At 35.1% G+C, this 23,473-nt stretch overlaps 1 protein-coding gene and 2 non-coding genes across 4 annotated transcripts; all 3 read right to left on the bottom strand.

The window, feature by feature from the left end:
- Window positions 1-748: 748 nt before the first annotated feature.
- On the bottom strand, window positions 749-22,216 carry LOC116776507 (serine/threonine-protein kinase par-1). 2 transcript variants are annotated; one of them, XM_061525540.1, is made up of 23 exons: window positions 21,898-22,216; window positions 15,148-15,264; window positions 14,305-14,368; window positions 12,491-12,645; window positions 11,836-11,967; window positions 11,538-11,661; window positions 11,054-11,176; window positions 9,849-9,970; window positions 9,521-9,617; window positions 9,310-9,359; window positions 9,011-9,103; window positions 8,692-8,802; window positions 7,914-7,967; window positions 7,435-7,600; window positions 7,181-7,272; window positions 6,551-6,639; window positions 5,633-5,726; window positions 5,233-5,290; window positions 3,922-4,752; window positions 3,504-3,610; window positions 3,296-3,386; window positions 3,130-3,194; window positions 749-2,945 (listed from the first exon to the last, which is right to left on the bottom strand). In XM_061525540.1, exons 1-23 carry the CDS (start codon window positions 22,042-22,044, stop codon window positions 1,383-1,385), a joined length of 4,545 nt encoding a protein of 1,514 aa, XP_061381524.1. In that variant the 5' UTR covers window positions 22,045-22,216; the 3' UTR covers window positions 749-1,382. The 2 variants fall into 2 exon arrangements, with proteins under 2 accessions (XP_061381524.1, XP_061381525.1); XM_061525541.1 differs by lacking the exon at window positions 3,922-4,752 and having other exon boundaries at window positions 21,898-22,212.
- On the bottom strand, window positions 7,687-7,758 carry Trnae-uuc (transfer RNA glutamic acid (anticodon UUC)). Its single transcript has one exon. It is a non-coding gene; the product is annotated as a tRNA-Glu (tRNA).
- Trnae-uuc (transfer RNA glutamic acid (anticodon UUC)) lies at window positions 8,073-8,144 on the bottom strand. Its single transcript has one exon. It is a non-coding gene; the product is annotated as a tRNA-Glu (tRNA).
- Window positions 22,217-23,473: the final 1,257 nt, after the last annotated feature.

Genomic DNA, 23,473 nt, shown 5'->3' with positions numbered 1-23,473 from the left:
TTTTTCTTAGAATTAAATTGCCAAAACTACTTTTTAAATCGCAACGTCGAGTTACTCCCTGTAGAAGTGGCATATTATAGTAAATTCTTTTGTTTTGCAATAATATAAAATAAAATCAGTAAGTATCTTGTTCATTATAAATGTTAGATATAAAAGTAGTACAGTTATAAGTAATTCTTTATCACGACTTATAATTAATTAATATGAAGGCTTTTTGCTCCGCCGTCGATCTTTAGGGGTCAATAGGGACAGGATATTTTATGCCTAAAACAATACGGTATGTGGAAAAGTAAAGGGACAGGATTGCCACTTTATTTAAAATTATATTTTGAATGACCTATTGCCGATATAATTACTAACATTTTTAATTATTGTTATTATATTATTTTACGTTATTGTTATTGCCCTTAACGGAAAAAAATCTATTTTTATGCCAAAGTATACTTTGACCGTGTTCATACTACGAATACATATATATATATATATACCTTTACCCTATATCACTTTTAATACAACACACCTATCTAAGGATCTGTTTACGAAAATTGTGACAGCCCTGACAGGTTACCCTATTCAAACACATCCTATAATATCAGCAGTTTATATAACTCCACCTCATATCTACCTATTTCGACCGATTAAAAAAAAATATCTTCTTGGTCCGAAAAGCGACATCTGGTGGATGATATTGGTAAATTATAACTTGTCGACGTTTAACAAAGCATTAAATCGGAATAAAACAAAGCGGTAACATTATGGAATTGGAATTGTTTATTAAAATATTATTTACAAGTTTTAAACTTCTCGACTACCTACTTATGGCGATTCTTTACTTTGATTTTGTACTTTGCACCCTATTCCTATCGCACAAAGTACAATATCGTTGGAAGCGGGATGTAACAGTCCCCTAGATAAAAAATAAAACCTCCTTTATCACACCCTGATCATAGATTTATACAACATTGGCATAACAATATCAGTACACTACAAAACCCATCGCTCTTCAATACTTCCTCTCAAAACTAATCTTGTACTGTCAACTTAAAACAATATTTACAGAACCTACGCTAAAATGGAATCTAGAAAAAAAATTTGGAATAAATAAAATTATATCGACGCAATATACAAATATGTAACAGCCGGCGCATTGGACTATGTACACAACTAAAGCCGACCGAACATCGGCCGGAAGCGGCCGGGAGCGGCCGGAAACAAACGATATTTACAAGAAAAAACATCACAAAGAGCTCTCACACAATTGGAATGAAATTTTGAACAAATGCTCGGAGAATTGGAATAAAAATGGAGCCGAGAACAGTCACGGACGCGAGGGCCAGCTCGCAGCCGGAGCAAGAAGCCCACACTTTGGTCCGCCAGAGGCGTCAGACGGTGAGGCTAGTTATCAGTTGCTGACACAGCTTGCCGTACTCTCTGTGATCTCCCGATATTCGCCTCATCTTGAGGCCCTTCTTCTCTTTGCTCTTATTCTCGCAGACCACCAGCTCTATCTGGATGCCGCCGGAGTACTCCAGGTTGAGGAAACCTGTCAGGTGCTCGGCGTCGTCGTGGGTCCGGTGCTCCGTCTCTATGAATATGTTCTGCGGCGGCACCCTGTTGTTGATGGTCTCCTTCAATAGCTCCACTATTCTGTGAGAGTCCAGTTGCGAGCAGACTGTAGACAGTGTCACCTCGTAGTATTCTTGGACGCACGACACCTTCTGCGGGCTGAGCAGTATCGGTATCCCGTCTCCCGGCCTGCATATCTCCGACAGCCGCAGGTCCATGGTGGACCGTTGTAATTTTTCGATCTCATGGCTCTCTTCTTCGTGTTTAACCAGAGTCTTTTCCGCGGGCATGTGGACGTCTTCGTTATATTCCTTGACTTCTCCTAAAACTCCCTGAGCTGAAAACGACGAGCGCGGCGTTTCGCCCTTCTCCGAAAAACTGCCCCTTCCGAAATCGCTTCGTTCCGAGAACGAGGACCTGCCGTAGTCCCCTCTCTCAGAAAAGCTCCCGCGGTCGGAGAAAGAGAAGGATTCTCTATGCTCGGAGAAGCTGCCCCTATTCTCGCTAAAACCCGAACTAATTGACACTATATTGGAATAAATTGACTGTATGTTTTGCTCGCAGTTCGGCGACGCGTTCGCGGAGTCGTTGCTGAGGGAATCGTCACTGAAGCCTAAAGACTTGTCGCTGCCCCTCCTCGCCAGCTCCCTCGACAGGAATTTACTAGTTTCATCCACGCTTTCTTTGGGGGACTGCATCTCTGCGTCGACTTCTTCCTTATTTTCTGCGGCTTCCGTTTCTTGGCTGACTTTCCTTCCGATCCCTTTGGTGATGGAAGGTCTGTCGTCCAAGTCCGAGGGTTCGGATATCACGAACTGGGGCAGCGGATATTTGTTTTCTAAACTATCGACGCTATCTTCGGACGAGGAGGCGACCAGGGTTATCTCCGAACCGAGACAATCCGTCAGACTTATCTGCGGGTGCGTGGACACGTAGCTCTGGAAACTTCTGTCCGGGAATTTCGTTTCCCCATTTTGACTTCCATTCCCTATCTCTTCCTGGATCATGTCCAACGGGGAGCCGGGGTTAGAAATGGGGGAGTTGTTGAGGGAGCGGTGAGCCACCACGTGGATCTGAGGATGAAGTATGGGGTGGAGCTGAGGGTAATTGGTTTCCATCTCTATATGAGGTGCGGTCGCAGTGCTCCGCAGGTCCAAGGGTGTAGCGTTGGCCTGCGGAGTTCCTCGCGTAATGGACCCCGTGTGCAAGTAGCTGAGGCCCTCGGTTATCTGATGCAGGGGACTCCCCGGACTGGCGGGGCTCGCGTGGCCGGAGACCAGACCGTAACTGCTGTACGAGTGGAGAGATTTCAGAACATCCTGCGGCAGGTGAGGCGAGTACAGGCTGTTGAGATTCATACCCAGCTTCAACGACAGGTCCTGAAAACATATGGTAAAGAATGTTGATAAATAATATTATTAAAGTAAATACAATTATTTTCAAATAAGTTGTATTCATTATATAAAAATTTACATCCAAATTGATTAAACTAATAAACACTTGAAAGTATGATATATTTAAATCGGTCAAAGAGGTCGTTAGTAAGCGTTTTAAATTATATACCTGAGGCGGGTCGCTCAGGCCCATGTCGAGCACCGGGACGGAGGCGCCGGAGTGGATGGGTGACCCTGGAGTAAATAAAAACAGTAAGATGGATATGACTTAGAATTTTAAGAGTTATTTATAAAAAGAGACTAAAATATGGTTTATATACGAAGGAGTTATTAACCGGGCATCGAGGCGGAGAGAGTGTGAGGCGGGTGAGAAGACTCCGAGGGGGGCGAAGCCCCACCACAAGCCGCTCGCCGCTCTAGGCCACGCTGGAAACAAACATACAGTATGTTACTAAAATACGCAGTTTAATAAAACTATCTCATACATCGCGGATACTGTGCGTGTAAAGTGTTATTTATGTGTGTTCGTCTGTGTTCCCACACCTGTAACTGCTGGTACTCGAGTCTCGCTGATGCTAGCGGGTGCGCCGCCCTCGGAGGACTCAGTTCCGCTCTCCGCACAGGTGAGTAGCGCTCCGCGTGCTCCCGGGCTACACATACAATATATGGAACATATAATAGAGACATAGAGTTCGACTGCCCTTAGTTACTGTTGGGTCGCAGTTGTCTTTATATATAAAATGATTTCTTACGACCTAACACCAACAGACACGCAAATAACGAGCATCGTACTTTGTTTTGTTATAATACTGTGTAGTAAAAAAATTAACAAGTCTACCAAAAGCGGACACACCGTGCACACACAGAAAGCATTAAATAACTCTACCGACTGACCTTTAACTTTTTCAACAACATTTCTTTCATTTATTTCACCCAATAACCCTTAAACAATCATAATTACCCATTTCCTGTACAGTCGCCAACATTTGCAGTTTAACCCTCTGCGGCCCAGAATACTTTCTCTGACGGCTGTACTGGCCCTGACTCAATCCTGTGAGGGGAGTCCCCGCGGTTATTGACCCCGAGGGCACGTTACCACAGGAACCAAAGCTGTAGGGGAAGTTCGTGAAGCTTTTGTCCATCGAAGTCCCGGGGGCCAAAGAGAGGTAGTTCTGACTCGAGGTCGTCTGGAAACTCTGGTTGTTGATCGGCGTGCCAGTCATTATTGACCCCTGACCCTGAACCGACCCGGGGGCGCCGGGTCTCTGGTTTGTTTGATAGCTCTGATTCTGTATCGGAGTACCGCTGATGATGGACCCCTGGCTTTGGATATTGTAGCTCTGACTCTGGATCGGCGTGCCGGACATTATCGACCCCTGGTTGGGCAACGAATTGAAATTCTGACTGATGGGAGTCCCGCTTAAGATTGAACCTTGGTTTGGCATTGAGCTGAAGGTATTTGGCTGGATCCCGCTAAAGTTCTGATTCACCAACGGACTTCCGGTGACGATGGATCCGGTCTGAGACACGACACTGCCGTGGGTGGGCGAGAATTGTGACAGCGAGGGGGTGAACGGCGTCACAATCTGGTTCGTCCCCATGATGCTGCCCTGAGGTATGGTTTCCAGGACAGGTTTCATAGATTTCGTGTAATTTGGGGTTCCGGCGGTAATAGAGCCCTGGGCGGGCGGGGTCCCGGGCGGGGGACTCTGAAACCCGCCCTGGATGGAGGGCGGGAGGTAGTTGCGATTCATCCTCGCCTCCACCTCCATAACTAACTCAGGACTAATAACTAAAAACGTTTATAAACATTAGCGTCATGCACTACTCAAAGATATGTATGGTAGAAAAATATTAAAATAATTATACTTTGAAAAACTCCATAGGAGATTTTTTTTTAATATATTTAAATAAGTATTTAAGTATAATCCAAGCAGAAATTATATTTTAATAAAATATATTTTTAAATATTTTTCTACCATTCAGATGCAAATTAAAGTTGCAACACTAAGCAACTAAAAAAATTAAAAAAAAATCTGTCCAAAAAAAAAATATTATTTTTGTAGACAGCGTTCAAAAATGACGATGTGATTTATCATTATTATTACGAGTCATTACAAAAGTTTAATCAAATATCATTCAGCAAAACTCAAATAATGCAAAAAAAAAAAAACAAACAAAAAAATCAGGCTTAAAGTGTCCTCACGCAAAAACTATAAACAACTTTTCTATATAAACAGTTATAACATCGAAAACACACAAATAAACTTACCAGGCGGTCTTTCTGTGACCGTCAGGAGACCTGACCGGCGTACTCGAGGGGCGCTAACCTGAAAAGTATTTACATAAGTATATATATATCCTTCAGTAGAAAACTAATACTTTGGCAGGGATAAAAACCTTTTTTTTTATCTAATATTTAAATAAAATCCTTTTTAAACAAAATCAAATTTCCGGACAAATAACATAAAACAAAAAAAAATATCTGCCAAACGAAGTTTCAGGTTACAGGCGAGATAATAATAAAAGTATAATATTGATTGTTAATAGCTAATCAACGAAACAAGATAAATTTTGTAAACATGTTCTCATTTAGTTGATAATGTACCGAACGTATTTTTTATCTACATAACATCATTATATATTTTGTCAGTAGGCATGTAGTTACTCACAGCGGGTGTGGAAGGACACGCGGCGGAAACGGAAGCCGCCTCTTCCGGGGTCGCCATCGTGTGGCGCTTGTTACTACCTCGATTTAACATATACCTGCAAACATACATACATACATACATATATATATATATATATATATATATATATATATATATATATATATTAATGTTTCATATATTTGCCCCAAAGCACTAAATCTCTTAATTTTATATTCACGCACAAAACTTGGTGTCTCAGCCAACTAATGTTAGCTTTAAATTGAATTAGTGAAACAAAAATATTCAACGCACCTCAAAATATGTCATATGTATTAAAAATATTAATAAAACAGTCTAAAACCGCGAGATACTTGATTACAACTATTTTCTTTGCTTTCATTGTATATATAAATATTACAAGTTCAATAAAATTCAAGAAAACATTGTATTGGAAGTATCTACCGACTTTTGTTTTAAAATCTTTTCATTGTATCTATGGAAATCACATAAATAATATATATATATATATATATATATATATATATATATATATATATTACTGTAAGATAAGAGTAAGGGAAATCATTTTAACCATTATTGAAGTGAACCATCTAAAGCTACTTCCAACAAGGTTGCGTTTAACATTCAACGCGGGTGGAGGGGGGATAGAAAGAGACGGAGCGAGAGTGAACGGGTGGGTAGATAGTGAATTGTAAGCAACGTTTCTAAAGTTTGTCTTAAACAAACAATAAGAGTTCACTAAAAATTTACTTCTATATTCCTATTTTATTTTCCACATGAGGACTTTCCTTCTCCAGCATGGACTCCATAGATTATTTTTAAAAATTTTTAACAACCAACAATAAGCTCAAGGTATTTTCCAACAAATCTAATGTCCCATTGATAAATGCTACATGACTGAATATTCTGTGTCCGCACCTGCACAGGTTATTGTTGTAGGTGGAGTCGCTTGACTGCTCGTCTGTTTGTTCCGTGGACTCTGTGTTTCCAGTACCACTGTCCGACACCTGGAATATTAAACAAACAAAAATATAGTAATCATTCTTTTGATAGACATATATATATGTATATATGTCTATGTTTAAGGATAATCATAGACAGAAACATATACAATGTTAATCTAAGGAACGAACTGAAAAGGTTTAGTGCTGCCATCTAGTTGAACCCAACACACAAGATTAATTGTAATAAGTATGTTCAAAATTTCCAAGAATAGAAATATGTTACTACGAAGGTTGTATGTGTGATGTCTCATGTTCCTCGGATATTTCAAATCCTCTTCCCCGTTCGAATCTTTTTATATTAAGTATTAGTAGTATTAGTATTAGTAGTAGTATTCAACAAAATCAATATACTATAATATTATTAATATTAAAACTGATTTTTATAATTTTATACCTGACCTAGCTTTCTGTAAGGAGACTTATTTTTTATGTTAGTCTTATTTCGAGGTACTTCCTAAATATCATTTTGTATGACATGGTTTCTTTATGAGCTGGCCCCATGAGTTATGGTGATAGATTCTGTGAATTGTGCGGTATAACTTACGTGTCTGGGAGGCGGGGGGTGCGCCCCCGAGGTGTCCGGGGCGCGCCTCACGTGGGCCCCTCCGTCCGAAGCCCTACGACCGAACAGCGACGCTGGAACATTATATACATACATATAATATATATATATATATATATATATATATATATATATATATATATATATATATATATATTATTACTTTAAATTGAAAATTATAGTGATTATTGAGTATTATTATTTATTTGTTTGTGTTTCATTAGCTAATATATTACCCTGTGTTTGCATGGCGACCGGAGGCTTCAGCAGGTGGTGGTCCTTGACGCTGAAGTACCGTGGAGGTTGGTGTTGAACCGCGGGCAACTTGGCGGCCAGGTTTGTGTTCGGTAGTAACGCCACTTCCGGTAACCGACTCGGTAGCGGAGTCTGAAGGGGCTGTTGCTATAAATGACAATACTATAAGGTATAATATGAGCGAGAATATTAAGAGTGGATTGGAAATAAAAAAATAATATGCAAAAAGTATTTTCCCGTACCGGGAATCGAACCCGAGCCTCCTGGGTGAAAGCCAGGTATCCTAGCCACTAGACCATACGGGAGATACGAGAGTGGTTAAAATTGTCATTCAAATTAATCTTGTTTATAAAACCGTACTTTTTTTGGTCATTTTCGTTAATTATAAAATAAAAGGCTCTTCAGATGCCTTTATATATCTTTAAAAATAATTTATATCTGTAAACAGCGAAACACTCACATTAAAATGAGCTGACGCACACAAAGGTGCAGGTCTTGAAGATAATTCACTCGACTGAAAATATATTGAAAAATTGGTATAAATAACAATTAATAATTAATATGTAATAAAATATATACCTACCTATATATAATTTAAAAAATCAAAAAAAAAATTGTTTTCCCGTACCGGGAATCGAACCCGAGCCTCCTGGGTGAAAGCCAGGTATCCTAGCCACTAGACCATACGGGAGATGTCAAGCCAGTTAAAATAGTGGTTTTTTACATTTACAGGCTTCAAAATCAATATATAATTTTAGTATAATTAAATAATAAGAACGCATTTAAGGTAAAAGTGATTATGAGAGAACAATAAAAAAAAAAAACTAAACGATTTATAGAAATTAGTAACTTTTTTTTAAGAAAAGACATCTCATCTGCCCGTGATCACGGTTGCTGAAAAGTAACCGAAACGTCGGGAGTATGTAGTTTTTTACAAAAGTAAATCACGCGTAGTATATCCGAAAAATACTAGTTTCATTTTCATTAATAAAACTTGCGAAAATCTTAGATGTCATTAAATATAACAAAGAAATGAGTAAAGGTTACAGTGGCTTTGAGATTTTCAGAATGCTTTAAGTTACGAAATTTAAAACAGAATATATATCACAACACATTTTAACTTTAAAAACTAATCTAGAGTTGATTTTAAGCGTATTTTTCCTAACACACGTCACGGGAGGTATTAATTCAATATAGAATATAATTTAAAATATTATATGTATTTTGTATTTTAATACCTGTTCGTGTCTGCAGTCTCCGGGGCCGACTGTGTGTCTCCTGGCGGTGGGCGGAGCCCCGGGCTGATGGACGGGTTCCACACCTGACTCCAACACCACCGAGGAACCAAACTGGATATCATACATAATTATATATCAAAATATAAAAAGAAGTACTTTGATACTTGAAATAATAAAATTTTAACTGTTCTAACTCAATATTTACCCAATTTTTACATATATAAGCTTGTGTTAATTGAGATAGTAAACAGATATTAGCTATATATATATATATATATATATATATACTGTGTCTCAAATATCATGAACACAGGTGTACCTTCTCAAAGCTGTCACCGGAGTGGCCTACGGTGAGGTACCCCGGCTGCAGCGCTTCTGTGCTATCTTCAGCCTCCATCTGCTCTTCTTCACTCTGTAATACGAATAATAGATGTTTGAATCATTTAGCCACGATTTTTAATTTTTTTTTTAAACATTTTTAAAAATATTTTTACAAAACAAACTAATAAAAATGTCATAGTCGGCTAAAAGTGGTAACGCTACTTGTGAATATTATTTAACCCAATAGATGTCGCTGTAAATAATGAATTATATACATATATTATGACCATTCATTACCTTACAACTAGTGAGATCTAGTGGTTTGCCCGTCGTCGAGTCTAAGGAATCTGTAACGTACAAGAATATAATAAGAGTAAGTCATACTAATTGTAGGAATAAGAGCGCATACATTAATGATGTTAACGTTCAGTTCTTTCACCACCCGCTAGATGGCGCTATGCTTAAATATTTAGGAAAAAATTAAATCTATTTCGTCAGCTTTAATTACCTCTATCCATTTCAGCGTCTGTATCCCTTTGTTCTAGTTTGTCCATAAGTAAATGATAAATGGCTGATATGTGATCAAATCGCTCTTCTTGTACCGACTGAAAATACAGGTTTAATGTTAATATTTATAAGGCTTCGTCCACATTGTGTCCACGAAATATATTGTTTGCGTTGTCACAATATTACTGAACTAAATGTTATGTTAAGTAGTGTTGTATACATACATAGAAATGTATATAAAATGTTATAGTTCTGTCAGCTTTTACCCAGGATATTGATACTGCTAGTTATGTAGCGACATCTGGCGGTCGGAAGATTGTAACTCTTACCTGTTGCAGGTGATGTAAGGAGAGTCCGGGTAATGTGGCGAGGCGCGCCAGCGCTGCGTCGTGGGTTCGAGCATCCTCGCGTGTAACGGACGGGTGACAAGCGCATTGGCCCTCGGAGGCATCTGAAGTTTACCAATTATTATCATTTAAACTTATACGATGATTTTTTTATTACACACACATATATACAAATAAATATATACGTGCAAAGTAACAGATACGGATATATTAAAGACATTTTATTCGGCAAGGCGAGAATTCTAAATATGAGATCCGTGCAATGAGCTTAGAAATGCAGAATGAGTGGCTACACATAGGAGTTTTTTGCTACCCTGTAAGCACTAAAATGGCGCACCTTAATTCATGATTGGTCGCGAGCACTGCTAACATTTTATCTCAACGCGTTCCAGATGACTCTCCCAGATCAGAGTAATTTAGTAAGATGGGGTAAAGGTACCGAAGAAACTTGCTACATATGCGGGGAGGCAGTTGGAACTGCTAAGCATTTGCTGGTGGGATGTAGGGTACTACTAGATAGCGGTCAGTACTCACGTCGTCACGATAGGGATTTAGAAATCATACGTGAAGCGGTTAGTCTTTGTTTTTCGGTAGTCAGAGCGCAAAAAAAAACTAGTCAAGCCTTACTCTATCATTAAAGCGGCTTCGGATTGGACTTTAATGATGGATACGTATGAGAAGCAATATAAGATTCCAGAGGATATTTGTGCGTCGACCTCCAGACCGGACATATTTTTATATTCGCGAATTCTAAAGCGCGTTGTACTAATAGAGCTCACGGTTCCTTGAGAAACCAACATCCCCAAAGACCATGCCATCAAGGTCAAGAAGTATTACGAGCTCACTAACGAACTCACTGAGAATATGTTCGTTGTAAATTTATACGCGGTAGAAGTTGGAGCGAGAGGTGTAACGGCTAAATCTCTCTACAACCCACTAAAAGACTTGGACCAGTCACGTACTTCGAAGGCAGCCCTAGTAGGTTCTTTACAAATTTGGTTAGGCAGAGAGAGTAGCTTGGACAGTGGAGGTGAGCGTTCAACGCGAGTTAGATAGGGGCCTTAAACCTACACCTGGGTCGCAAGTCCCAGGCACTGTTGAAGCTCCTCTCTCTGCATCATGGACCCGGCACCCGCACGGTGACTCCATTGAATTATGAGAGGTTTATACGTATGTATGTATGTTACCGTATATCCCAGGGCCAGGCCCGGGCTGGTGGGCCTGTAACCATCGATGTCGGGCAACACCCCGCAGTGAGAGCCTCCGCTCGGGCTCCACTACCAGCATATGACGTATCAGATGCTCGCATTCTGCAATATATGATACATTTATATTATCAATATATTCTACATATACATGAGATATATATTATAGTCCTCCCATTAATTCTGGTCTCCTATGGACGAGGACACTACTGATTCGTCAGTGACTTGACGCACACGAGATATTTAAGGACGAATAAATCTCGAGATAACCAAATTATAATCTGTCCTTATTAATGCGAATGGTAAATTTATCCAAATTAATTTATTACATTTACAAAATTATGGATCTAAACTAACAAATATCACAAGGACTATACAATGATAATTTTTTTCTTTATAAATTATAAATTGTTTTATATTCTATATATAATACTAGTTATATTTCCCAAATACATCGATGCATAACCTTGTGACATAAAGTATGGTATTCTAAATTTTCCACTGAGCACCACAGCTCGTAACTCGCTGAGAGTGCAGCCGTCGAAAGGAAGCGCGCCGCAAACCAGCACGTACAGAACTACGCCCAAGGACTGGAACAAAAACATTACATATGTTACACACTAGCATTAATTTAAGTTCAGATAGAGAGGAAACCTCTCATCATTCCATGGTGCCGGGTCCATGCAGGGAGAGCTTTAGCAATATTTTTAAATATATAAGATTGATCTAAGTATATACTTGTCTGTTAAAATTGATAATTGTACCCATATATCAGCTTTCGGACCATCGTATTGGCGACCTTCGAACAGTTCCGGGGCCGCGTAGGGTGGGGATCCGCACCACGTGGACAACGGTGAACCCGCTGTATACTCATTGCTGAACCCGAAATCCGCTAACTGAAATGAAAATCACGTTTGTGGTGAGCTATTATACATATAGTTGCTGATTTGACTCAACCAGAGATTCCCAAACTTATTTTGTGTACTGCCCACTTTGAGAATAAATTACTTTTTTCACCTACTGAATAACCACTATAACTTATCCTAGCTGAATTTAATTACAAACCCCCCCCCGAGCTTGTACACAACACCTCTAATTTTTCTGTGTCTCTTACCGCCTCTTTTAAGCCTGCAGCGCCCACTAGGGGGCGTCATAGCCTTTAAAGGCTGGCATAAAACATCAAGATGCTTTAAATATAGCTTCGTGACATTTATTTTTCTATGACACATACAGACCTTGATGATGTGATCGCTCTCCGGGGAGCCATGATCGGTAACAGATAACACATTGACAGATGTCTATAGAAAATTGTTCACAGATAATGTTGCTCCAAGTACCAACTCCATGGTATTGTTTGATATTCTTTAGGTGTTGTTTGTGGGATATAGCAAGTTATTTTATTAATGGCCGATGAGATACCTTAATATTCATATCCTTATCCAGAAGTAGATTCTCAGCTTTCAGATCCCTGTGGACTATGCCGCTGGAATGACAGTATCCGACAGCTGCTACCATCTGGGAGAAAGACCTGGCAGCCTCCGATTCTGGCATCCGACCCTTTGATACCAGGTGATCTGGAAATAAAATGGTATTTTTCACTGGGATTTTAAGAATAATTATAATGACAGCAATTAAATATAAGTAGTTAATATATATATATTAATCTGACTACATATATTGTTATTATTTAGAACAGGATCTATTAGTTCAAATGAAACTAGTGTTATTCGGATTTACTACGCGGATTTTATTATTTAAAAACTACATAATAAGGTGTTCACACCTCGTCTGCCCGTGATCACGGTTGCTGCAAAGTAACCTAAACGTCGGGATTATGTAGTTTTTAAATAATAAAATCCGCGTAGTAAATCCGAATAATACTAGTTTCATTTAAATGAATACTCGCGAAAATCTTAGATCTCATTAGGATCTATTAGTGTTTGTTCAAATTATACAAAACTTTTATAATGATATTCTTTTTCAGTGTGATCAAGACACTGAGGTTTCAGACAGCGGTCGTCCAGGAGTTGAGTCTGGTTCAGTTAATGTACCATTTTATGCGGAACCCAAATAGTTAGTTACAATCCAGTGATGTCTTAATAAATGCAGCTCATGAGTGACGCTAGTGAAATTAACTGACAGTTAATTCTAGGCATTTAATACAGTTCGGTTTTGGCTTCCAAAATATATATATAAATATATATGTAATTTTGTGTAATAATTGTGTATATTTCCCTGTAAGTTCAACGATATCAGCATCAGATTTTAACCAATCGACAGTCAGCTGTGTTCAGAAAAATATCAAAGATATGATAAGGAACCAAGAGTTAAAGACAAGATAATACGTAATTCAACGCTTTGTATGTGAGATGTGATTTTGGACGATGTTTTCAAAAATATAAGATAACAAAAAATTTCATAGAGAATCATCGTCTCAGATAAATATAAAGAAAAATATCTGTACATCTATTTACTTAGGAGATAATTTTTTTTAAATTTGGAATATAAATCACGAAAATTCTTTTAATGCGACCTCTTTAGTTTGAATCTGATAACTGTTCAGTTTTCGTGTATATTCTTAAAAAAAAAAATGAATAGAGAATATTTTATATGTCTATTTGAGATGTTACAGAAAAACGTATGCCCATATAATGAAAGTATCCTAACACATTTCTAAACGTCTTAAAACTATTACGAACTTACTATGAGACTATAATTTTATCAGTTTTTTGTATCCCTAGTACGAGTTCACGGACAATGACAGCAAACGAAAGTCGCGTTCAACATGAATGGCGTCCTGACTATAATAAAGGTAGGTATTTGTAATGACTAACTACAAATATAGAATTGGAAAGGTAAGAAAATATAGAATCGGGGATAACATTAGAATAATATGATTAATAAACATATAATGTGTACCTTGACATAATTAATGTCTTTAGTGAGTTTTTATAATCAATAAAAATAGCATTATTTTAGAGCTTTTCAGAAAAACCTCCGGCTGTATTTGCTTTGGTAAGGTTATTTAGGACAGTACATACACTTTGTAGTTAACGAAACATCGAAAGTATAGACTCGTACTAACGACTTAAGAAAATAATATTTTAAGAATACATACATAATAGTATATACATATATAAATATATATATATATATATATATATATATATATATATATTAAAAATAATTAATGCATTTATCTTCATTAATATTATAATTTTAGATCGTCTTACCAAAAATTTCACCGTTTGGCGCGTATTCTGTTACGAGGTACAATGTGTGACTGCTCTCCATTACCTGAAATTATAATATCACATACAATTTTGATGTTTTTAATGTTCAAAAATTATCTACTGCACTAAACGTACGATGGCTCAGTTATCAAACGGACTGAAAATCGATGTAGTGAGTCGCAGGTTTGAATCTCACCGTGTTGAAAATTTTTTTTGAAGTGAAACTTCTTGTGCGACTTCTACCAAGGTTGCGTTGAACGTTTAACGGGGGGGAGGGGGTGATAAAGAGACAGAGCGAGAGGGAATGCGTGGCTTTCGAACGCATGCGGGCAATCAATTGTGACTTGTAAGTAATGTAAATGAAGTTAATCTTAAAAAAAAAAATTGAAAATTATTTATAACTTAATATTATACTACATTTCAGCGTTAAAATCATGTTGCAAGTAAATTCAAGCTTACCATAAGTTGGCATTTCACAAAATACGGAGCGTTAAACGTATTTCATTCGTAAATCATCCGCATACAGTATTATCGTAGGTTATTGGAACAAACGTGAGACGCTCCGTATGTAGTGAGACGAACAAACTTATACTAAGGATATTAACTAGATGGTTACTATTGCTGCACAAAAGAAAATACATTCATATTTATATAATAACCACGAGTTTCAATTAAACTACACACAGACAGTTCAAAGTTAAACATTTACATACATTGATCGCTACTATCAATAGATTTGTAAATCGACTCGTTAAAGATTTTAAGTGCGAGTTTGAATTTACACTTACAGTTTTAACGTGTTACTTATATATATGTGTGTATGTGTGTATACTTTCTCGTTACCTGATACAGCCGTACAATATGCGGATGTCTCAGCTTCTTCATGATGGCGATCTCTCTGAAAGTTTTCTTGAGATTGTCTTCGCCTAATCTGGATTTGTCGATTATTTTTATTGCAACCTGAAAACATATTATTACATATGAGATATACATATATATTTATATGTATTTATCTCTACATTTTGTCGCATTGTTGCATACGTAATTCTTGTTTGCGAATTATGTCACGTGGTCGTGTAACGTCTTAAGTCAATTTAGTTATCAGTAGTTTTTATGTCAGCCTATTTTTTGCCTGCAATTTCGTCCGAGTAACCTTCGGGATTGGAATCCCGCAATCCCGTACTAACAGTTAATCCCGTAAACTATACCGAATTCCGTGATAGGTCTCGTCTTACTCTAAAGTTTCGAAGTATATATGTATGTACAGTAAGTTTTCTGTGAAAGAACAATATATATCTATATATAAATACTTACAACCTAACAAACTTTACTTTTATTATGTTGACAAGAGTCTCTGCTTTCATTAAATAAAAATAATTTATAATGCCAGTAAGTTATAAGAAAAGCTTAGTTCAAATAACATACAACTAACATATTTAATATTTGTTTGGATCAACTGTATCGTTTACCACAAGTTCGGATCGTAACTACATACGAGCCGTTCCGCGTTTCTCATTCAATACTAAGGTAATACCAGCTATAATTCGATAAAGTTTACGGAAAACTGTTAACGCTACGTGTATCCGATGCTAAATTATGTCTAGCAAAGTTTCGCTTATTACCTGCGGTATAAAACATACAAGTTAACAGATACGCCGGGTTGACAGTAAGAAATAAGTTACAGGTCTTGCAATCAGCTGGAACATTATGGTAAAACGCATACGCATAGTGCTTCGATTAACGAAAGAAATATCGAAATTTATACAACGAAATTTATACGTAATAACAGACGAACAACCATTTTTAGATCAACATATGTATATATATATATATATATATATATATATATATATGTTGAGCTACAGCGTACATAAAATGATTCTTCCAACAAGAACAAATTGTAATTTTTTAATTTATAAAATTATAAGTCGCAAATCAATCATTTTAGAGGCGATTGGTTCACTTTTTTAAGCGTACAAACAAAAATGTTCAGCATCCATTACAGTACCACAGATAATAAATGTAACCGTTAAAAGAGGTTTAATATATATAAATTGATAGTTCAGAGGACAGGACGTTGTCTAGCAGCCGGCCGGCGTAACTTGTAAGTGGATTTACAACATTTATTATAATCTCGAACATTGTAGGAAACTCCAGATAATTAGGAAGCTGGTATTTCCTCGGTCTGCGGTTACAGGACGATAGTGCTGTAAATTTAATACAAATTGATAAATATTACACGCCGAGGAGTTCGTTTATTGCAATAAATTCAATTACGTTTCACTATGTTTATGTAATTATTTTTATTAGTAGTTTTTGTTATTGATCGTTTATAAAACAAAAAAAAGTTGTTAAGTCTTTTAATATATATATATTTTATTTCGCATTTTACGAACCTCTGACAACGGTTGTACTTGTACAGCCAAGTACGTGATCAAGATGTCACCATTTAATTGATTAAATTGTTTGTATGGACTGTCTTAAATTCTCTTGTTACACGTGTGGCACGTGGCATGTCCCGACTTGAAATACATTCACATCAATAAAATTAAATAATAAGCTGAACTTACATAATACGTTTATATAAAAATAAAAAAAAAGATAATTATTTTAATACGATTAAAATCATAATTAATTAGGAATCTGTTACACAATAAAATAATACGACCTATCTGCTTTTTAAACTGGATTTTTTTTTTTATTCTATTTTATATTCTGTATTTTATTTGAATTTAAAAGCCCTTGGAAGGAAGGCCGCGGCCTTAGCCCGTAGCGTAGTGTTCTCGTCTTGATGCTATGTAGAATACGAACAAATTAAATAGGTCAGGCAGGTAATGAAATAAGTATAAAAAAATAATTAAATAGCATATTAATTAAAGATACAAAGTAATTTAAAACTTTGGTAAACTTTTATTTATCTTGTCCAATAGAGCGGGAAAGCCAACGTCCAGGCTTGGTGAAAAAAACGCCTCGGCCTTGACGCGGATTGTCTACGGTTTATTTGACATTCTTTAATTTCAATTCGTTGCTTATGGTATTATATAAGTACGTGAAAATACTTTTATCTTACTTATTATTATTAAATCATAAATATAAATATAAAAGGTATAAAGTTAATATTTTTTTTAAGTTCCATTTTTTGAAATAACATAGCATTGGAATAATATTTATCGAATGACTGAAAATCTCTGACGTCAGACACAGTTTTTACGTAAATAATAACTATTTTAATTTATAAAATTGTCACAATTTTTTTAGTTTCAATTAATACATGTTTACATTTTAAATTATTATAATCAATATTTTCAATTGTGACATCGAAAATTTCTTCTAAAATTTATTTATCATTTATGTATGACATTTTATAAATTGAAACCATTTTTTTTATCAATATACTTGTGATAAAAACAAAACAATAATATTAAGTCACTAACTCCTATTCATATATAGGTATTTTCAAATTTAAACCTATTAATAGATTTGATATTCTTTATCTGTCACGTAACAATAAAATTACAAATATAATCTCTTTACTCATATCCTGGCTGTATGGAATGCGAACAGCTGATTAAAGAAAATGGCTGACGATACGCCAGCAGCCAGCTATTTACTTATTATTGCTTTGTTATAATAAATGTATTTGGTCGTTTTCTGTACACGTAATACGCGTATTTATTTTGCTGGTATCCTCATGAAAGTATTATTAGGAAACTTTATAACTGTAAAAGAATCCCAAACATCATTTTTTATACATTGATCTTGGCTCTATTATAACGTAACTGTTACGTCGTAACAATTTTATTCTTGATAGAGATAATTTTTTTTTTATTTTAATTTAGAGAATCACGAACTTATTCCGGGTATAAAAATTTAAATATGTCTTATTTATAAAAAAAATATAAAACACAAAATAAAGGAACATATTATAAGTTCTTTAAATTGTCAATAATTTCTAATTATATATTATCATATTTCTATAATCTGTGTAATATAAAAAAAAAACAATTAAATTTTTTAATAATTAAAAAAAAATGTAGGAGTCGCAACGAACAACTAATTAATTTCAGAGACGAAACTTGTCATTCAATGGATTCACCGTGCGGGTGCCGGGTCCATTGCGTTGTAGGAACAGGAGCTTCAACAGTGCCTGAGACTTGTGACCCAGGTGTAGTTTTAAGGGACCCCTATCTAACGCGCGTTAAACGCTCACCTCCACCGTCCCAGCTCCTCTCTCTAACTAATCAAATTTGAAAACAACCTATTAGAGCTGCCTTTGAAGTACGTTCTGAGAGTGAATTAATGTTAGTTCTGCACAGGCCCAAGTAAAAAAATACGTTATTTTTAGTAATAACTCTATCGAAGAAAACAGTCAGTTAACAAAACACGTCTTTAAATGCCCATTTCATATTAATGTGGTCTATCAGATTATATGTATTTTATCGAGACGCCGAACAATGAAGATTTTTTTATTTCATTTAATAGAAATTGTATATTTTTTGTAACTAAAATAATTCGCGAGAGGCCAAAAATTCTTATTGAACGATGATTTTTTTAATATAAAACAATAAAACGAAATTAATAAAGGATATATGTACCAACTTTTTTTTTTCTGGCCTTATTGGTATTCGAGTGTTTTTAAGTCAGGACACACGTCCGAGATTTTCAAGATTCAGCCAACTTTACGAGTTAAAATTGGTTTTTGCGTAGAATTATTTAAATCACTAGTCACTTCCCGCAGCCTCGCCTGACGTTAAACATAACAATAGAAATACTGTCTTTGGATGATAAAATTCAAAATGAGGCTAATAAATATTTTGATAATTGAGGTTCTATGCTACTTAAGAATTATATCTGCATATATACAAAATCTATTTAGATATTTTTTGTTATTCTAGGTTCTTTTAAAAATATAAATCTCTTAATTTAACGACTTTATACCACTCAACAGACTCCTTCGTGTTCCCTCCACACAGTACTCAAGATAATAATTCATCAAGCAAAAAGGTTAATATTGGCAAAAATTCCAGGACTCCAGTGCAAATAAAGATATAGGACAAAAAAGGAAACAAAATCTCAATCAGTTTTGTATGTTTTGAGTAATCGAGTAACAATCTCTCCCCGATCTTAATGACATACATTAATGATCGTCGGCTCACCAACCATATTCAATCCAGCGTCCACATTACACGAGTGACCAATCTCTCCTACTTCTATAAAATAGTCCCTATAAAATAGCTTCAAATATCAAAGAATGAGTACTACAAGTTTATACTTTAGTTAACAGTATAGTTAGAGTTTTTACTCATGAGAACTTAGTAACTGTCTGTTTTGTCAGATGGTTTGAACTCATAGTTAGGATTCTGGTTATCACCTTTGTGGTAGAAACCAATGCATATGCAATCTCGCACACTATCAGCGATTTATTTATATATAAAAGAATTTATTTGAAAGCATATTTATCTTCAAGAAATGAGAATTCTTCAAATCTAATTCATGATGTTAATGTTTGAAGGGAATTTTTTATTTAATATATATAACCTTCATGATAATAAACTTATAGCTGGCAGGTTATCTGATTTTATTTTATAATAAAATACAATTAGACCATAAATTATAAATTTATTAATATTTTTTATCCTATTTATCTATATAAATATTGACTTCACAGAGATTTAATGACGGTGAGTTCATAATAATTAAAAATATATATTTTTAATTTTTATTCAGAGCTATAAAGCCAAAGACAATTAATGTTGCAAGATTAAAAAACAAAGAATGCCACGGGTTAAAGAAATCTTTTTAGAGCGTTTAATATTGATGCCAATAATACTGAATAATATTTGTTTTATAAGCATCAATGTTTTTATTTAGTTTGGCGAATCCGTCCGAGTTTTGTTAAAGGAAGACATTTTGGATGTCATCGGTAACGGAAATAATTTTTCTCCTATAATTTCCGTTTCACTTTATATACATATATATATATTTTAATAATGTCCAAATATATTTTATAATCATAATACTACCTCAGCTATTAGCAAAAATTGACTACATAAACCTACATTATTTTTTAAGTTTACTCATATTATTTGATATGTTTAATAAACAAAAAAAATTTAAACATTCATTCAACAATATATTTCTATAAATTTTTCACAATATGTATCTTAATAAAATAAAAATGGGTTTGAAGTAAATGTCTGAAATATATTAATTTAGTTATATAAAACACAAAAGTAACTCTGAAATTATAATTTTATTTAGGATAATAATTATTATTACTATTTCAGTCTTTGTAGTATAAGGTTGATATATATGTGTATATTAAAATAACAAATGTAAGACTTTTGTAATCTTTGAAAATTATTAAATTTGTTTATGAAATACTATTTGCAAAATAAAGTTAGTTATCTTATTCAAATAATTTTTTTTTTTCTATTATGTATTTGAAAAAATAAACAAATGATTTGTCATTTCTATTTATATATAATTACCAGATAATTAGTTTTATTCAATTTGAGGCACAAATTTATGAATGTAATAAATGGAGATGAATAAAATTAATTGTTGTCTATTTAAGAATAAGAAAATTAAAAAAAAAATCCAATCTGTAACTTTTTTTATATATTTCCGTGGCTGAAATGTTAGACCGAGACATCATCATAAATGTATAAAAAATATTTGCATTATAATAATTATCTGTATTCATAATTAATGCAGTTTTTATTTGTTATAACATAATAATATTAAATAATATAGAAAAATGTCTTAATTAAACTAATTTGAAATTCATTTGAAAAAATGCGTTACAAAAATATTTCGATATTTCATATTTCGAAACAAATGTGCTGTCATATTTATAGCGTCCCAAACTTTGTATCAGGCCTGTCAAAGTAATTAATTGTAGGTTATATTATCTTAAATACAAAAAAAAATTATGTATGTAAATGTATTAGAATTTAAATTAATATATAGATGAATTCAGAGATGTTCACAATAGGATTCTTGTAAGAAATGTAATTGTTTATTTAGCAATGCGTCGAAGTTAGTCTCAATAAAAGTTTTTTACGAATATATGTTGACTGTTGACATAAACTTACAAATCTTAAAAAAAAAATCTCGCAAGAACATTCTGGAGGTCGAAGTCATTCCCTTTCACATAAAAAGATTTTAATTGAAAAATGTTAAAAAAAAAAGTTTAGTTTGTGTAGTTTAGAGAAGAATTGAAGTTGGATTATAATGCGACCGAGTCTGGAAGTGCACACATCTCCGGCAGGTATGTGATAAACAATATACTCGCAAACTGGCCGCGTTGCTAGTTATTTTTTTAAGGCAAACACGTTCTGTCGTTTCGCCCCCATCAGTCAGCCAGATACAATTCAGGGAACGGGTTCTCATATAGTCAATGCTACATTGCTAACCTCAGCGTTATAGGCATCGGGGACTTTACGAATGGAAAAATCCGCTCACATCACAACAAACACGCACTACACTCGACAATCCTATCCGGTAGGAACTGGTATCACTTGGGTGCACGCAAATGTAACAAATGAAGCACAGAAAACACTGAAATACGCGTGATAGATATGTACCCACCTTACTCTTAGTTATAGCGTGTGTGGCGAGTTTTACGACGGCGAAGTTGCCCGTTCCTATAGTTTTTTCCAGCTGGTAGTTCCCGACGCATACTAGCTGGTCTATTGGGAAATGCTTAGTTTTGTGCGGCTTAATATTACTGGCCATTGTGCTGGACAGACGCGAGACGATCAGCCGCACTCGCGTACTCTACGAAGGTTTTCTAGTTACTGTGCGTAGTTCGTCAGTCGACCGCGCGGCAGCACCAGTCCTCACGTCATTCGCTTGGGAGGTTCAATTGCGTCCTATTACATTTCATTAATAAGAACAGACAACCAATCAAACAATTGTTTATAATCAGATAAATTGCAACGAAAATGTACAAATATATTATCAAAGCTAAACTCGGACTGATGCGACATTGTCAAAAAGATAATGCCAGATAATCTTATCAGTGATTTCTTATCAATGTGTATAGTTCAAGTTGAACACGAAACAATGCCTATGGAACGAGAACTCTATTCACAACATTTACGCGCTTCTCTCCCTCTCACTCTTAGCGCTTTGTCGTCTATTGGAGTGAGCGAGACGGCGCTGTCCGTCGAGCCGCGTGACGTCATATGACAGATTTACGTCATAGGCGGCAATTTCAAACGTCAGACATGAGTATCGATTTTGGTTTGTGAACGAATTTCGAAGCTATAGCTGGCAGGATTTTAATTTAAGATGCATATAAAAAAAGCAAATAAAGATGGCGCATGTAAATTACTTTTAATTTAACGAGTCAACATCGTGACCTTGTATTTTGACGAATAATCTTGTTTTCATTATAATTTATCACTACAAATCATATCGTCCGTGTGATTGATTTATTTCTTTTTTTTTTTTAATTATTGGTATCAAAAAAAAATTGTAAATATGAAAAGAAATATCTAAAATTGACAATGTACTCAGTAAATTAATTAATTAATTTTTTTAAACAAAAACAATATGTTTGTACAGAAAAACAAACATTAAATACAAATTATTCTAAACGTATTTTCACTTTTATATAACAACTAAACCGAAATTAAACATGATAGGATAAATTATCTAATTATAGGAAATAAATTATTGAATTCCGAGGTGATTGATCGGTAAGTTATAAGTTTATTAGATAAAATATTTCAGTACAGCGCTATATAATGGTACATTCATGTTTGTGATGAATGAGTTGATTCTGAACATGTATCTATTATCTTATTTTCATTCATGGATGAGTGCGATTGATTTACAGCAAGACTGGTCCAGGCGCGTCTCTCGAGCGGCATCTGTATTGTGAATAAAACTCTTTAACAGCGCCATCTAGCTATAGCAGTGAGATATATCTTTAGCTCTTGTTTAGAGTTAATGCGAATGGGAGTCGCTAGATGGCGCTGTAATTAAATTTTATGCTAGTTACTTTCAGGGAAAAACTGATTGATATTGTTGTGATAGTTAAACTTATTATAGCCACCAAACAGATGATTGTGATGAGTTTAACGTCGATGTCTGTCTGTCTATAACATCGTAGCTTTTAACCGGATGGATCGCTTTTGATGAGGTTTTTTCATATGAA

The sequence above is a fragment of the Danaus plexippus genome, chromosome 30 (assembly GCF_018135715.1).
Source record: "Danaus plexippus chromosome 30, MEX_DaPlex, whole genome shotgun sequence".
NCBI classification, from domain to species: Eukaryota; Metazoa; Arthropoda; class Insecta; order Lepidoptera; family Nymphalidae; genus Danaus; species Danaus plexippus.
The sequence above is the reverse complement of the archived record's forward strand: the minus strand, read 5'-3'. Positions and strand labels throughout refer to the sequence as shown.